The 17,819-nt window shown below is 38.5% G+C and overlaps 2 protein-coding genes across 2 annotated transcripts in view; one reads left to right on the plus strand and one right to left on the minus strand.

The window, feature by feature from the left end:
* Positions 1-14: 14 nt before the first annotated feature.
* chrm5b (cholinergic receptor, muscarinic 5b) lies at positions 15-17,588 on the minus strand. Its single transcript, XM_067571835.1, has 2 exons — positions 17,276-17,588; positions 15-1,953 (listed from the first exon to the last, which is right to left on the minus strand). Exon 2 carries the CDS (start codon positions 1,886-1,888, stop codon positions 353-355), a length of 1,536 nt encoding a protein of 511 aa, XP_067427936.1. The 5' UTR covers positions 1,889-1,953; positions 17,276-17,588; the 3' UTR covers positions 15-352.
* aven (apoptosis, caspase activation inhibitor) overlaps positions 2,838-17,819 on the plus strand; it is a 37,065-nt gene continuing 22,083 nt past the window's right edge. The window contains exons 1-2 of the mRNA XM_067571836.1: positions 2,838-3,077; positions 5,897-6,068. Of these exons, the coding sequence (XP_067427937.1) occupies positions 2,883-3,077; positions 5,897-6,068 (367 nt within the window). The 5' untranslated portion in view covers positions 2,838-2,882. The remainder of the gene's footprint in view (positions 3,078-5,896; positions 6,069-17,819) is intronic.

A 17,819-nucleotide genomic window follows, 5' to 3' on the forward strand; every position in this document is an offset into this window, starting at 1 on the left:
ACTGGCTATTTTAATTATCTTTTAAGTTTTTTTTTTGCAACATTTCAATAAAAAATGTAATTCATTAATTCATAATATCTTTTTTTAAATTAATCTATGTATTAATGTACTGTGATGAAACTGGTGGCACACTCTGAGCTCCATATCATGAGATTCAGACAAGGTTTTCTTTTCTGTAATAATCTGGAACAGCAGTTTAAGTGCTGTGTCAGGCTCAGCTCATTTTCCACTAACATGTACTTTAACACAAAAATCACATGCAGCACTTCATGCTGAAGATGACCACTAACTATACAGTAGATCAAGAAAATTCACAAGTGGGCAAAAGCTGCAATAATATTGCAGTGCCACATCAAGTCATTTTATTGTTGACATTTGGGTTCTGTCCACACCAGTACAGCTTGTCCTCGCCTCTCCTCCTCCTCCTCCACTGGCAGAGCAGAAGCATGCGGAAGGTCTTCTGGAAGGTCTTGTTGCAGAGGGCGTAGCACATGGGGTTGATGGTGCTGTTGACATAGCACAGCCAGTAGCCCAGGTGCCAGAGGGTTGGAGGGATGCACTTGGCGCAGAAGGTCGAGATGAGCACCATGATGTTGTACGGCGTCCATGTGAGGATGAAGGCCAGGAGGATGGCACTGAGGGTCTGGGCTGCCTTCTTCTCCTTCACCAGCACCATTCTCTTCCTCTTGGTGATCTGGCTCTTAATGGCAGGGTCCATAGGTTTGGAGGTGGTGGAGGAGGAAGGGGAGGCGTTTTTGGCGGGCTGCTCTGCTTCAGGTGGGCAGGGGGACGCAGTTGTAGGATTGGCGTTTTTACCCTTTGAGCCTGGTTTGAACTTATATGAGATGCACTTTTTGCTGTTCTTCTTTGGAGGAGTGGAAAAAAACTGATCTTCTGTATAATCAGTTACCTGCCCGTTTTTATTACTCTGTCCACTATCTTGATCTTTGAAAGAGCCCTGTGGGGTTTCTATTGAAACATGATGCTCCTCCTCTTCTGAGGAGGTGTCGCTGTTAAAAGAGGTGATCTGGTCTGCTTTTGCCCATGCGTCATCTGACCTAGTGGTAGTTTTGGTGGCGTTACTTTGGTTTGATGAGGACCAGGAGGCCTGACTCCGGTCTCTTCTCTCTCTGGTGAAATGAAAGCATGAGTGAATTATCGTTTTCTGTGGTTTCGTCCCCTCTGGAACATTATCTGTTGTGAGCCCTTGCAGCTCTGCCAGATCCTTTGTCCGTTTCTGAGTCTCCTTGTAGATCCTGCAGTAAAGGATGGTCATAACAGAGACTGGGATGTAGAAGGCAGCAATGGCTGTCCCAAATGTGATCACCGGCTCCGTTAAGAACTGGATTTGGCACTCGTCCGGAGAGTCTTTTCTTTCTCCTACAAAGTACTGCCAGCAGAGAATGGGTGGCGCCCAGAGGATAAAAGACACCAGCCACGCAAGGCCTATCATTATAGCAGCTCTCTTTGGAGTTCTCTTTGCCCTGTAAGTCAGTGGTCTTGTAATGGAGAAGTATCTGTCAAAGCTGATGACAAGTAAGTTCATAACTGAAGCATTGCTGGCTACATAATCCACTGCTAGCCAGAGATCACATGCAAGGTTCCCCAAGGACCAGTAACCCATCAGTATGTATGTGGTGTACAAGTTCATGGACAGCACACCTATGATGAGGTCAGCAAACGCCAAACTCAGTAGGTAGTAGTTGTTGACAGTCTTCAGTTGGCTGTTGACTTTGAAAGACAGCAGGACCAGCACATTACCAACAATAGTTATCAAGCTGACAATGGCAGACACTGTAGCTATGGTGATAGCCTCCCAAAGGCTGTGGGGAGCAACATGGACATGTGACGTGTTACCAAAAGTGCTGTTTGGAGGATCTACATCCATGGTGCTGTGTTATCTGTCTGTGTTGAAGTGGTGCTCTGTGACTCCACGTAGAGTTAAGAGTTTTTCTGAAATGAAAAGAAAAACAGTTATATAACACAATTATTATTATTTTATTGACCATGTTTTGGAAGCAAAAACATCACATGTCAAGTAGAACCTTTTAGTATAATGTTGTTTTGTAATAATTAAGCCACTTCATTTTTGATTAAATTGTATTAGCATTTTTAACTTTGGCTTTTTATCTGTGTTAATATAGAAATACAGATTAATCGACTGAATTGTGATTTTTGCATTTTATTTGCAAATTTTGCTGATCCATAAGAAAAAAGTTGCGACCTCAAATTTCAAGTTCAATCAATGGGATGTATTGGGAAAAAATATGGCTTTTTATGTTTATTATTTTTTTTATTATTTATTCCTTTTTATGATACACAAAAACACACCAGACAAGAAAAACCTGCCCCCCCAAAACAAACAAACAAAATTAAAAAAAATGTTTTTGTAGGTTTAATTTATTTTCATTATTATTATATATTTATTTATTTTAATGTACACTGTATCCACTTATTTTTTATTCCTATTAAGATAAATCCATGATGTAATGGATCATAGAATGATAGTATGATGTTGAAATGTTATATTATTGATGTAATTAGTAAAGGTTATTAAGGTATAATGCTGAAATACAAACTTGAAAAGTAAAATTGTAATATTTTCTGTTTTGTTTTGTTTTGTTTTTTACACTTTTATACTCAATATTTTGGTCAAAATGAGACCTGGAAGAGAGTTTTCGTTTCCTAGAATGGTGACGGAAGTTCAGAGCCAGGGCAGGGAAGGTCTTGGCAGAACAATCCGTCTCCATCCTAGGAAACGAAAATCTGCGACCCGGAACCGTCAAATGCCAACTTTATTGGACGACAACGTTCACGGTAACACTCATTCCCTTCAACTATGGGGTGCAACATGCTAAACTGTCCGGGCTCAGTTGACAGTAATGGAGGTTAGACCTAGCAGAGGCAGAGGAGGCAGCTGGAGAAGAGGTGGCCGGGGTGGACACGACGGCGACAGTTTCGGCGGCGAACACCGGGGCAGAGGGAGAGGAGGCCACCACCGCGGCCGGGGCAAGAGAGACCACTACCGCGGCCGTGGACGCGGAGGAGGAGGCCGAGGAGCGGACTTCCATCACCGGGTGAGGGAGCGTGGAAGTTGCGTCCCACAGACAGCCCCGCTATCCCGCTCTGCCAGACTGCATTGAAAATCTAGTAAATTTAGTTGTTTTCGTCACCAAAAACAAGCACAAAATTACTTGAAGATAATATAAAAGTTAATATGACTTCATCTTCAATTCGGCCTAATTAGCTTCAGTTTTAGTGTAATGTCAGCCGGTGCCACGTCTCTGTGGCACTAAACTACATTGTAGATGTTTATAGCGAGGATTAAAACCATCCCAATATTATATATTTTAGAGAAACCGAGTTTTACATTGTAGATAACATGAATGCCAAGTTTAGGCAATGTTATGACGTCAAGACGTTTGCTGATAGATGACTTTTCCTACATGTTTACAATCAAGGCACAGCCTCAGTCTGCAGTAAAATTCAAGTTGTACAGATAGATATATAGATAGATAGATAGATAGATAGAGCACTTTATTAATCCTTAAGACAAATTCAAGTGTTACAACAGATACTTGACATAAATGAAAATACAAAAAAAAAAACAAAGAGGTAGGCAAAAGAAACAAATGCTAAATGCTAAGTATTGATATTCGAATAATTTACACAATGTATATACATATGATAATAGTATATACAGACAGCACTATACAATGTCTCAAGCATCTTTTTCTCACAATTGTACCATTGCTGTGCATTAAAGGAGTAGGTTGATGTCAGCTTGATCACAACCAAACCTCTCTACTGTATGTGTGTATCTGTCTTTTATGTATGTAATGAGATCCAGATAGCATGTTTAGATTTAGATGGAGAAGAGTTAAGCATTTTTGGTGTGCATCATCAGATCAAGAACTCGAAATATTCTCCACAGCCACTTTAATGTTATCATAGCACAATCTGGGCCTTGGATATAACACTAGAGGGTTCAGCTTAATTTCCAATGGGATGCTCTGTCAGTCGATGCCTCTGCCATGGTAACTACAGCGTTAGAAGGGAGACAATAGAGACTCTGTGATTGCAATCACAGAAATCTCCTTTGGTACATACAGGCTCCTTGATTGCAATCATAAAAATCTCTTTTGATGCATCCGTAGCTACCATGTGGTCTTTGGTGATATTGTCGAGAAAAATAATTAGCACTGTTATGGTTTTTTTGTGTTTGTTTTCTGACAAAAAAACGCTGAGCAAAACCACACTTCACCAGTCTGACACATCCCATGTCACACATTTCCATGACAGCATTATTAAAGGTTTGAGCAGCTGTGTGACAAAACAGGAAAAAAAAAATCTATGACTCAGACAAATTTAATGAGTTGTGTGTTGTTTGTCATACAGTCGGACATGCCATTTAGCTTGACCCTTTTGTTACGCTTAGCAACCAATCATGAATAAGAGCTATGTGGTAATGACCACTTTACAAAATGCTTTTTGAATTATACTTTGTTGAGCAGCATCGGTAGAAGTATTATTTTTTTGTTACAGTTACCAGGACATGCTGGCTAACAATTTAGACCTTTTTAGGTGAGTAAAAAGGACTCAAACAAGTCTGAATGACTTTTTCAGACGATCTCTTCTGTCATAATCTACACTAAACATAAACACCAAAGAAGTCAGTATCAAAATGCTGTTTCCTTTGTCCCTGGAAAGATGGTATATTTCAGAGAGTATAGTGTTCCAGTTGATACGTATGAAATTTCCAACCAACTTTTTAAGTGTCCCTCTTCACCTCATCCATCTGCTGTTTCACCACTTTATAGATGCATCCAGGGGAGGACAGTACAGTTGGATAACACACAAAAATTCCCCAATATGTGGTCAAAATAGGGTCATGTCCATGTAAAATGAAAGAAGGATTGGGAACGAGCTAGCATTATGTGGGTATTGTTTTGTCATTTTATGCAGATAATTGTTACCCAACCCCTTCAAACTTGTTATAGACGTGCATGTGCCTCCTGATTGTTGCAAGTTGGTAGGTTTTTGTGCATTGTGCATCTTTACATTTTTAACAGTTTGATTGTGTGCACTGGATTTTTGAACCCACCCAACATCTTGTTTCAAACAGAAAATTGTAGAAGGCTTTTTGTGGCTTTAAGTATACAAATTTAATACCCTGCTCTTGGCTCACAGATGCTCCTTATGAATTATTGGAATTAGACCTGCCCAAATAGAGTAAAGCTAAAAGCCTCAGTATGCTTTAAACAAACTGCTTGTTGGACTGTTTTGCAATGTTTACGCGTGTTTCCAAACCTGTGTTATTCAGCCTGGCTCAACTGGACTCATTCTCCCCCTTGGCATGATTCATTTGGAAAAAAAGTTTTCCAACTTATCCACTGAATTGGACCAGAACAAATGAACTATAGGTTTGAAAACACCCTAAAACCCTCTCTCTGATGTCAGACTGTATTTGACAATTTTTCTAACTTTCTGAATCTGACACTCCCATGTCACACAGGCAGTTGGCCAGATGTTAAGAGGTGTAAAGGTAGGCAGGGTTTGGACATATTTTTCTTTCTTGATTCTTCACACAACTACGCCCGTCACTTTTTATGTTTACAATTGAGTGCAGCACTAAAAGAGCCTTATAGGACAGACTGTCTGAAAATGTGCACCATTATTCCCATTTGTGAGTGTCATCATGTCTCACCTCGCTTTTTGCCCAGTTTAGCCATTTGAAACAGATGTAAAGACTTAAGACATTGTCTGATGAAGACATGTGTGTCCTAGTTTGTTTGAAGTACAGCGAGCAATATGAAAAGCACTCCTGGTACAGGTATGACTTTAAAGTCACTTAAATTGCACATTTCTCACTGTGAATTCTCCCGTGTTCTTTCAGGATCAAGATGAAGGGGATAACTTTCATGAGGATGACGACAGGATGGAGGTTTTCTCCAGGAGGAAACTGGAGTCAAACTGGGATCGTTATGAGGAGTCAGAGAAGGAGCAGCCCGCTGATGACACGCCCACTCAGAGAGGAACCAACTACCATGTCCTGCTGGAGTCTGCAGGTAAGATCTGGCCACAAAAGACGGGAAGAGTCTCAGTCTGCCCTCAGCTGGAGAACATACTCACACACGAGAGCTCCGCAAAAATGGAAATACTGCTTTAATCCTAAGTGTTTTGTGACTAGATTTGTGCACATTGCGTTTCTCTCAAAGGTTGAAACAAAGAAGTGAAGTTGTTAATTTGTGATCTTGGTCCTGACAATAGAGCTTTTACATTTCCAATTAGTAGGATGAATCGTTTTTGGACATGTACATTAATTTTCTGGGATAGCGGTACAAAGCATCACAAGCAATGAAGACAAAGGCTCAGGCGATAATCTTATTTTCTTGTGTTTTTACTTGTTGGTATACAATTTGCCTCAGTCTGCACAGATTAATGTTTGCTCATTTTTACCAACCATGATGAGACCATCACTGCATTAAAGGAGTGGTGCAAGAGTTTAATGCTTTTGTGTTGACTTTTTTCCATTAAATAAACATCAATTAATTTGTGCATTAGCCTTTTTTGTGTAATAATGACATGGAAATTGACTTGGTGTCAAATACTCCACTGAGTGTAACTGTTCTTTTCTGAAGTTGTCTCTGTATCCTAATTAGTTAAAAGGAAATGTTTGTTGTCTTAAGGGACTTTAATTGCTCTGTATGGACACTGCTGTCAGATAGCTGCAAAAAGAACATCCTTGTTTGTCTTTGTTTGCCAATTTCAGCCTCGTTGGCCAGTGTTTGGCCCTCTGGGCTCTCCACAGTCTCTTCCCTGTTTCTGTTAATATTTCTTCCCCCAAAGGAAAACAAGTAAGAGAGCTCAGTGCCATCTTGTTAGACAAGAGCTCAAGATGTTTACATATATGGGGCTGATCAATCTTTCCAAATGAAAGCCCCAATATGAGACTGTCACATTTAACTCATATCTCAAGTTGGGATAAATAAAGAGAGACATCCTCAAAGTTGTCAATTTTTGTTTTTAAATATGACAGACAGAGATGAAGTCTAATTTTAGCAGCTACCAAGCATGCAGTAATTTAGCCAAAGTAGCTCATGTGTGCCCACACTTGCAATGGCTGTTGGCTTTCTAGCAATTATTAATCATTACTGATTTTGCTGCTGATTATATTAGAAACCATCTAAAATTTAAACCTGCAATGCGTAATTTTTACATATAAACAAATGTCCATTACATTCAAGCCTTTACCATACGAGTTCACACAATGCTGATTAAGCCTATCACCACCAGATAAATCTCTCTGTATTTCACAGTATACAGAGTTTTTAATCTGGTGTCAGGTTTGACATTCCTGTGCTGGCTGGATGAATGCATATTGTGCATGTCTGTATGGGCAAAGCATGCGCACTAGAGACTTCTTCTGGCTGAGCTGGCTAACTTCCTGTTAGCTCTCTGCTAACTTGAATGGGGATAAAATAATTTAATCGTGCAGCTCTTCTACACTTTCCAAATGTTATCAGACCGAATGTATCAAATTCTAATAGTGAAACAAGTCATTTCGTGGGGGTTGTGACTCTAAAAACAATTTATCCACTGTTTTACAGCCACAACAGTAGTGACAGAGCAGGCTACAGTGGAGCCTATGACGTAAGCACAAATTGACAGTGTTTTTGTAATGACTCTCACTGCCAGAAGAGGGAGACTAAAGTCCTGCACTCCAGCTTTAATTCAGTTTCAGTGAGCAGCTTGTCTTGTCTGATTTTTAGCAACATCCCAAGTTTCCAAAATGCTGTGTATAATGTGAAATATGAAACATGTTTTTTCTGGTGGCAGTGAATGTAGTTTTCATGACCTGAAACTTCCCTCTACTTTCAGATGTTCATGATACATTTGCCTCTCATTTACATGACTGATATTTGTGTCATCTTTCTTCAAACACAGTAGCAACATGCACCCCTGGTTGTTTGTTAGTTAGAAGTTTAAGACTGATGTGCATCTCTTTAAAAATACGGGGGATGTGGTGATACCATGTGGAGACTGAAATAACTGTCATTGGTTAGCTTGAGCTGCTTTTGTTTTATCCTACATGTTGCTGATACCTGTAGGGATTGTTGATGGTGAAGACAACAAGAAATGAGTTGAAGAAAGGCTCGGTCATCTTCTACTTGTCAGACAAATTTACAGTATACTTTGTGATTTAGCGAGGCCATTTCCAGTCAATCCTTTTCCTCACTGTGATCATTGCTCTTGATGTCAAAGCAAATGGAATAATATAAACACTCATGTTATAAACTAAAATGCAGTTATTCCAAAATAGGAGTAAGGGGTACTTAAGCAGTTGCCATGAGAAATGGAGAGACTGTGGGGTAGCTCAGCTAATTTGAAAAAAAAAAAATCATAATTTGATTAAAAAATACTTTACATATTTGTGTTTAGGAGGAAAATAAACACACAAATGGGAATAAAAATTAGCATGTTGATCTCTGGCATATTTATCATCACAATAACCAATAAAATGCCAGGTACAATTAGCATAGCAAAAAATCAAATAGCTTTCCCACTAACCTAAATCAGTTGTAACACCATGTGCTGCCATTGAGAATTGAAACTAGTGAAAACTAGTTGGCGTGCCAATAGAGTTAAAATACAAAGATTCAAGTAATGGATAAATGATATAATCAGCTTCTCCAAGTCATAGTAGTACGAATACAAACTTGACCAAACCTACCCTTGATAAAAGAAACCAATATGGAAGCAAATTATTGCCACAGTTATTTAAATTTGAATTATATCAGCAACTGAATATTTAATGTTGAAATTTAAAAACAGCTAAATTTATTGCACTGAAATATTTGACTTTGAAAACCATCTTTATGAATTTATATTGTCTCAAAAGTCACTTTGTGCAATTTCAAAAACTTTATTTACCCCATGGGCTATATCTATTTTAGATAGAATTCAGATAGAAAATTAATGTTCCTAATATTCAAAAGCTTTATTAAAGTTACTTTATTTCAATAAGCTCAATTCAGATCTAAAAATTCAAGTCAAGTTAAAAACTGGCAGCTCAGACACGCTTAAAATCTGGTCTAAAGTGTGCATCGACCCAAGTAAAGTCCAAAGTACCAGAAATGTTCTTGTGTTTTCTCTGCAGTGAAATACTATTGAACAATTTCATGAAGCCATCCTATCTATTGAAGGGGTACTTGAGCCCACCTGATGGGGCTGTTGGGGTACGTCAGACAAAAATAGCTGTAAACCACTGCTGTTGTGAATGCACAACTCATCTCTTCTTCTCAGTAGCTAGACAAATTTGTATTTATAATCTGGCTGCATTTTCAGTGCAAACCCTCCCCTAGTTGAAAGACTGTAAACTTGATCACTTCCTGCATATAAGGAATGCACAAGCAAAGTATTTAATAGTACTTTATTGTACTACTAACAGGTGTTGTGGTTAAGAAGTCTGAAATGTTTGGCTTCATATTATCTAGTGTTAGATCATTTGAATTTCACAAACCAACACGATGTGATATGAAAAGTGATATGAAAAGTAGGGTTACGTAACGTAACCATGATGTAGCTGTAGCGTAGCTGTTGGTGTTCCACAGTGTGTTTCAGTTTCAGTTCATGAAAGTTAATTGGAACATTTTGGTCGCCTAAAAAAGTCTTGTTCAGGGTTTGGTTTTACTAAAAGACCCTCTAAAGAGTCAGCTGTTCAGTTTTTCCGGTAAGTACATTTTGTTTTATTGGTTTAGGCCTGTTTTTTTGCTAGCAACCATGGACTGTAAATGCACCGTGCTAACCAAGCTAGCAGCTAGCGCCAGGGTCAGTTCCACCCTCTCGTCCAAATATGGTCACTTCTGGCTCCAAATCAAAGATGACGATGGTTAAATCATTTAACTCAAGGCTTTTAAAAGGCAGTCCACAAACCAATGGGGGACGTCATGGTGACTATGTCCATATTTTTTTTTACAGTCTATGCGTTGCCCCCAAGTGGCAGAAGAAAATCAATTAATGCAGCAATACATGTTGCTTCAGAGGCTTGGGGTTATACAAGCATAATATCATTACGGGAAGAACACTAATTATCACAGTCAAGTTAAATAGGCCATATTTGGATGAAAACTCTAATCTGTTGAATCCTACATGCTACTTATTAACTGTTTGATAAGTACAGCATATTACTCAGCATAAAGTCTGATCAGATTTCTTTGATCAGCCCCAGTTTGACAGGGTTTTAGCCTAATATCCAGGAGTTCACACTGACAAGCTGTGGAGGACTTACACTTGCATTTGTTTTTGGAGAAAGTTATGAGGCCATTTTTAACTTAGGATAAGTGTTTAAACTGTTTTTATAGGACTGTTTTTTTTTTTCTCACGTCATTAGAGAGTTGGAGAGTGTTGCAGTGCCGTGTCGTTCTCTCCCTTCTCTTGTAGCGTAAATGCCAAAGGTGCTCTTGTGAGTTGTTTGACTCCTATCTCTCGTCTCTGTGTTTTGCCCACATTGTCAGATTAGTCATGCCGTACAGCAAGAGGCTGCCGCTCTCTAGAGGATACTTAATTGTACGTGGGAGGCGATGCTTTCAAGAGTCGTTTTTCTGGCCAATTAAGGTAGCCATGAAATCAGGAATTCGCCATAGAAACCTCCCTTTACCTCTTGGCCAAAGTTATTACAGAAGACTTCTTATTGTGAGGCTTATACTGCCATCACTTTTGTATCCAAGGTGTTGAAGTGTTGAGAGTATTCAGTTTCTTTTATTGGCAAGACTGGGCAGAATGTCAGAAAGAAAGTCAGAAGGTGCTTCTGTTTCCTGTAACTTTTTCATATGTGCAGATGTTATATATTTCAGGATAGAAATGCCCTAGAGCAGTGTTTCACAACCTTTTGTAACGTATCTTGCAATTCTTTCGAGATACAAAATCCCAGGGCAGAGAGGTCGAGAGCGCAGCTTTACCTACAGTGTGGTGGAGGCGTTAAGCACAAGTGAGATTAAAGGCTGATTTTACAGCATTTCAATCAAATAGATGCATTGTCTTTCCTTTGCCACAAGCAGTATGTGATACTCTATGGATGCACTGTCAGAACAGGACATTTTTTATGGTTGTGCTGCCATACAGGGGTGTTAGACCACTAAAATGAAACTGTATATGTACTTTATATTCAGGGGGAGAAATGATTGAAGCTTTGTTAAAGTGAGACTATATAACTTTTCAAAGATCTACCTTTTACACATGACAGGTTAGTAGTGGAAACCAAGTACATTTACTCAAGTACTGTACTTAAGTACAATTATGAGGTACTTGCACTTGAGTATTTCCATTTTTATGATACTTTATACTTCCACTCCACTACATTTCAGGGGAAAATATTGTACTTTCTACTCCACTACATTTATTTGACAGCTTTAGTACTTTTCCGATGAAGTTTTGACACAATGGATAATAAAACAAGCTTTTAAAATACAACACATTGTTAAAGATGAAACCAGTGGTTTCCAACATTTTTGGCTTTTGACATCTTACAAAAAGCAGTGTGTAGTCGGGGTCACATTTCAGATGTCTGAGTTGTTAACAGCTCCACCAAATAGTGATTTTTCCCTCTAAACTTCTCACCTGGTTTCATTTCAATAAATGTTCAAATGATCCAATATTTCACCGAAAACCAAAGATTAGAGAAAAAGTCCAAAAACTGAAAATAATTTTGTGTATCAGAACTTTGTTTTTTCTTCTTCCTTCTGTCATTAATCATCTCACGACCCCTCAGATTTATCTGGTGACCCTTTAGAGGGGCCCAACCCCTAGGTTGGGAACCACTGGACTAAACTAGCTAACTGTATATAAAGTAGCTAAAACTAGCTCCAACTCCAGCAGCTACAACAGTAACATGCTGCTCTAACACTGATGCTTCACTATTAAGAATCTACCAATGTCATATATAATAATATATCAGTCAGAGGGGCCAAACCACTACTTTTACTGCAATACTTTAACATTACATTACATTTGCTGCCAATACTTTTGTACTTTTACTCAAGTATGATTTTTCATGCAGGTTTTTTTTTTTTTTACTTGTAATAGAGTATTTTTACATTATGCTATGCTATACATGGCTCTTTGGACTCCATTGGATCTTTAAAGTAAAAGATCTGAATACTTCTTCCACCACTGTGAAAGGTTAAATTCAGAATTAAACGCACTCTTGCTCAGTTCAGTACACACTGGGGTTTTGCTGTTACATCCTTACTTGGTCTGGTATGACCGGTAGCGTATGGTGACTAATGTTAGATGTTGCTGTGTAACTAATGCAGCGTTCATGTCCTATCAGAGTCACTGTAATCACAAGTTTCCAACTTGTAAATGTGTTCACATTAACCTCCAATTCATAATTACGACTAGGATACTGGGATTTTTCTGAAAGCTCCAATAGGCCATATCCAGCTTGGCACTTAATAATATGGAATTGCCTGAAAACGAGCACACATGGATGCTTTACGTCAGCCAAAGTCCGTTATTGAACATAATTAAACCTAACTTTAATTAAACCTAACTTTTAATATAATGTAATTTTGCCAGTGCACAGTATTTTAAACCCTCATACGACCACCTTGGTTCCCAAACAACCTTCCATGATGTGAACGCTCGCAAGTCCTTAACATGGCCATCTTTCCAATCCTTTCCATTCATCCGACATAGCGTGAACGTGGCAAAACATTACTGAGTCAATTTGTTGATTTAACAACTCTGTTGTACTTGTGCTACTGTTACATTATAACTTAGTATTTAACATGACCCTAGTGCAGGACACCTTGAGAGCCTGCTGGTTACTATGTGTACTTTTTTTTAAAATTCATTTTGTTTAACCTCTATTTTATGAGGCAAGACATTAAGAACAGTTCCTTATTTACAATGACGACCTGGCAAGTAGGCTATACCACATAACCATAACCACAACACCCATGATTCAATTCTGGCTACAGACCTTTGTTGCATGTCATACCCCTCTCTCCACCTCAGTTTCCTGTCTGTCTGCACATAACAAAACTCTCAGATAAAGGCTTAAATGGAGGGGAAAAATCATCTTTAAAAACCATTACCCCATTGTCATTTGTGGCCAGTGTGGCTGCTGTTTAACATAAATTACATACACACTGTAGGCTCATTTAAACCAAAATGGTAAAAGTGATTACTATACATATCTTTACACTGTAGTAAAGAGCTGTAAATAAATGAGACTAATAAAGAAATAAGGTGGCGTCAGTCTTTATACTGTATTTTAGATGGTGAGTTATTAGGATCAGATTGGGCTCAAAATGAGTTTGTTTACTTTATATTTAAATGTAAAGTAATTAGAAATTGCTTTACTGTACAAAACAAAGGGAGGTGACGTTCATCCAGCAAAACTGAGTTTTTGGCAATGGCAGAGGGTTGAAGGAAGGCTGAAAAAATATCACTTTCATAAGCAGCCTGGGAGAGTGGAAATGCACCTTTAACACTAACTTGGTTCAAGACCTACCAAATTGCTGCACACATCACATCTACTCACCTTTTTAACTATTCAAATGTGGAAATGAAAATGTCTGATTATCACTCTACTCTAAAAACAAAACACTTGTGAAAAAGTTCCATTTTAACTAGTGAGAGCTGCTTTTGCTTCACTGCTCCACGTAGCAGATGGAGAGATGCAGTGATTGTCTTAGTAAAAGTGCTCAATAGTAGGCCAGGTTACTGAGGCTTTAGATGCCACTTTTAAAGCTTTTAAAGCTCCCACTGAGGCACAGCCCACAGCTGTCATGCAGGAAACATGGTGTTACAACATGTCATGTTAGAATATGACAAGGTCAGAAAATCAGTTTCACACAGTGAGGGGAAGTCCTTGTATGGTCGCAAAACCAAACGCTTCCTACAGCCCAACAGGATAGGGTGAGAGTGCATGACAAAAAAATTGGATGAAAGGACACCTGTTTTCATTTAAAATTATGATTTCATGTTCACCTTTTTTTGTTTAGATAACTCAGTAAAAAATTTGGATTCTGATCTGAATATCTGGGCCATTATTTTATAGTCTACATCTTTAAAGTTAGGGCTGCAACAATTAATGAGTCGATCGATAGAAAATATTTTAATGATCAAATAATCATTGCAGCATCTTTTTAGAGCAAAAAGTATAAAAATTAATTGGTTACAGCTTCCCAAATGTGAATATCATCTGGTGTTCATACTCCTGCAATTATCTTATTATCTTTTGGACTGTTAGTCAGACTAAACATGACATTTTTGAAAAGTAACCATGGGCTCTGGGAAGTTGTGATGGACATTTTTCACAATTGGCTGACATTTTACAGAACACGTGAATAATTAAATAAATGAGAAAATAACCTGTAGATTATTTTATAATGAAAATGATCATTAGTTGCAGCCATGTTTAGTCAGTTGCAGATCATGTGATATAATTGAAGGCTACAGAACAAAATGGCCCTTGAAATGTGATTGTTTTATTGTTTCAACTACAATCCTAAAATTTGAAATGTACTATAGATAAAGAGGATGAAACAAGTTCAAGATTTTAACTAATTTGTTTGAGAAATGACCCCAAAATGATTTTTCCAAATGTGATAGAATTCAAGCTTGAGAAAATGTTGTGAGTTCATATATTTAGTGTATTCTCCATCACACAACCTTCTCTTTGTCCTTGTACTTTCTGCTGCAGTTAGTTTGCACTGTAATAATGCTGCAGTCCATACATCTCACACTCATTCATTCTATCTAAGACATTCTGCTGGAGAACCTGTCACTGCTGTTTATATAATCTCCATTTATATAACCTCAATTTGTTTATATATCAACTTTTCCTTCTGTTTAATGTATCCAAATGCATGTGCTTCTGCAGTGACTCACAGAGAGCATTAAAGTTTCAACTCGTCTCTGCATGTATTTATTCATGCAATAGAAATAAACGCACATAAAGACAGTGGCTGACTCTCTGTTTGCAAACCCTGTATTGAAAGCTGAAAGCTCTGCTGTACTGTGTGTGATTTGGGAAAAAAAAAAAAGGACCCTGACAGGGAAATTGTGTAAACAGACTGTTTGATTTGAATTGAAGGTCATGTTGATTTCTGTTGTTTCATGGCCTTGTGGATGGCTATTATGTAGCCTCGCTCCTTGTCCAAACATCCCAAGTGCTTTAAGCATTCATGTGTTTTGATTGACTGTGATTACATGTACTATTACATTCAGTGTTAAGAATCTCGGTGTCAGGAGGCGAAAATTCACTGACTCCAGACTGAGGTTTTTTTTTTCAAGAATGAAACCTTGATGCTTTTATGATTCTTGAAATATTTCACAACCAGCGCATTTTGCTTTTGCAGGAAGGTTGTCATTGCCATGAAAACTTAAGTGGTCATGAACCAGAGTGGGATGTGTTTGAACTGCAGGTGAATAAAAACACATCGTTCTGCACCGAGCCTCAAGGAATTAATTGTTTCGTAAGCCTAAGGCATTTTTTTATTTTGTCAGGGTCTCGTCTTGGTCCTTGCATTGTTGGGGGTTGATTGTGCTGTTGCTACGGGTAATGGCACACATGGTGCAATTCCCTTGTTCTGTGTGTGTGTGTGTGTGTGTCCATGCGCCTGTATGACTAGGGGGAATAGCTGGGCAGTTATTTACATCCTAACACGGTCATCTATCTGTACACATTAACACAAGGATCAATCCTCCTCCCCCGCAGCCGTAGTTTACCAAGGTCACTAATGGGCACCTATCAAGGTTCAATCATAATGAGACAAAAGGAAATCGCATTAGAGCTTCAGTGATTCAGCTAACTAGATTGACAAACACAAGGACGTTTTCCTAACTGAGATGAATAGTCTCAATCATACCATTAATTTATATGTTCCGGTGTCGTTATGGATACTTGATTAGCCATCTAGGCTGGAGGAGACTGGCGTCAAAGCAGAGGAATGAGGCTGGTGATGTACTGTCTGGTTGGCAAGTATAGGAAACAAAACATTACAGGTGCTTGGTTTGTTTCCCTGCATTCACTGATTATGATTAAGCTAGTGGAGGATGGAGTGAAGCAGAAGGTAGATCATAGGCACTTCACGAGGCAAAACAGTCTGCCCACTTTCATCCTTAAATTCCTGTCACTGAGTCCCTGTAACTGGGAGATCAGTTTGGAGCTGCAACAATCAGCAACAACTGACTATTTTCATCATTTTTTTTTTTTTACGATTAATCATTTAAAAAATATCAGCAAATAATTGAAAAAAAAAATGCCCATCACAATTTCCCAGAGCCCTACGTGATGTGTTCAGTGCTCATTTTGACCGACCAACAGTCCAAAACGCACATTTAAAATGATATAAAATAGATTTGAGCCATTTGAGAAGCTGAAATTAATGAATGTTTGACATCCTTGATGATCAAAATTAGGGCTGCAACTATTGATTATTATTACTGACCAATAATCTGCCAATTATTAATCTATATAATTTCAGAAAATTGTCACAGATGCCCATTACAGTTACCCAGAAGTCTTCAAAATTGCTTGTCTTCTCTGATCACCAGTACAATTTCTCAAATATATCCAGCATACTACTATCCAGTATCACTGCAGACACAGGAAAGCAGCATATATTAAAATTTAAGAAGCTAGAAGCATTGAATTTTTGGCATTTTTTAAAAAGGAATTTTATCAAAATAGTTTCCAATGAATGTTCTGTTCATCCATTAATTGTTTCCAGCTCTAGTTCAGTTTTAATACTTATTTGCACAAAGCTCACAGTGTTTACACCTCCAAGAATAGAGTGGAACAAGTGTTGGGATGCCAGTCATGTGACTTGTCTTCCCATTAGTTTTTAATGATGCCTTAAATCAAATCATCTCCCTCCTCACACCTCCCACTATTTCCTGAGTAAAAAATAAACACACACAGCACCCCCACACCTCTACACAGAAACTTATTTAAACATATTCAAGATTTAGGATCAGTTTAATAATCTTTGAGGTGCAAAACGCTTCTGTTTTAAATCCACAGTGTACAAAATGTACAGTGCATCTCTGAACTATGAAAGCTCTGGTGACAACTGATGAAGCCCAGCACTTGTTCCATGATTCATTTATATAGTAGTAAGTCAGGCTACATTTGCTATTCAGTAATAAATATTTTATAATGTTAGAATTTGCAGTCTGATTTTACTGAACAAGAGGGTTGCTGCTCTGAACTGTTTAATTTCCTGCCATAATAGCCACTTCAAACAGAATATATACTCACCTCTTGTGGCTCTTTCAACAAAACACGATCCTCCAGCTTTAAACGGGCATTTAGCCAGTTCTTTGATGCGCTGTTTTTTCTTTTACTCCTTCAGTCCAGCAGAGTTCTCTCAGTTCCCCACTCCTTGTATTTTTCTCAGCTCTTTACGCCTTTCTCTTTCTGTAGCTCTGTTTCCCTCTCACAACGTTTTTGCTTCACACCTTCCCTTGCTGGCTCTCTCTTCCCCTCCCCTGTTCCCTCTCGCTGACTTTTTTCCTCTGTGCTCCTCTCTCCAACGAGGTGAAAAACACACTTGTCAAATACAGGTAGGTCATCACACCGTCTCTCATCCTCATCAGTTGCTAAGTACGAGGCGCTTTGATGCAAACAAGTTTTTCAGCATCATCGTGTAGGTATAGCTCCTAAACAGTGCGGTCTCTTCCTGAGGCGAGATGGTAAATGCAACAGCTGTTTAGTGTCAATGTCCATGTGACAAAGCAGCTCAGAAGCCTCGTTGGTACTGTTCAGACCCTTTTAACAGGAGGGTGAATTACTGGAAGCGGCT

This window comes from Thunnus thynnus, chromosome 18 (genome assembly GCF_963924715.1).
Source record: "Thunnus thynnus chromosome 18, fThuThy2.1, whole genome shotgun sequence".
Lineage (NCBI taxonomy): Eukaryota > Metazoa > Chordata > Actinopteri > Scombriformes > Scombridae > Thunnus > Thunnus thynnus.

Bases quoted from the DNA above. Each gene is read 5' to 3' on its own strand.
- chrm5b (XM_067571835.1), bottom strand. From the start codon at position 1,888: ATGGATGTAGATCCTCCAAACAGCACTTTTGGTAACACGTCACATGTC.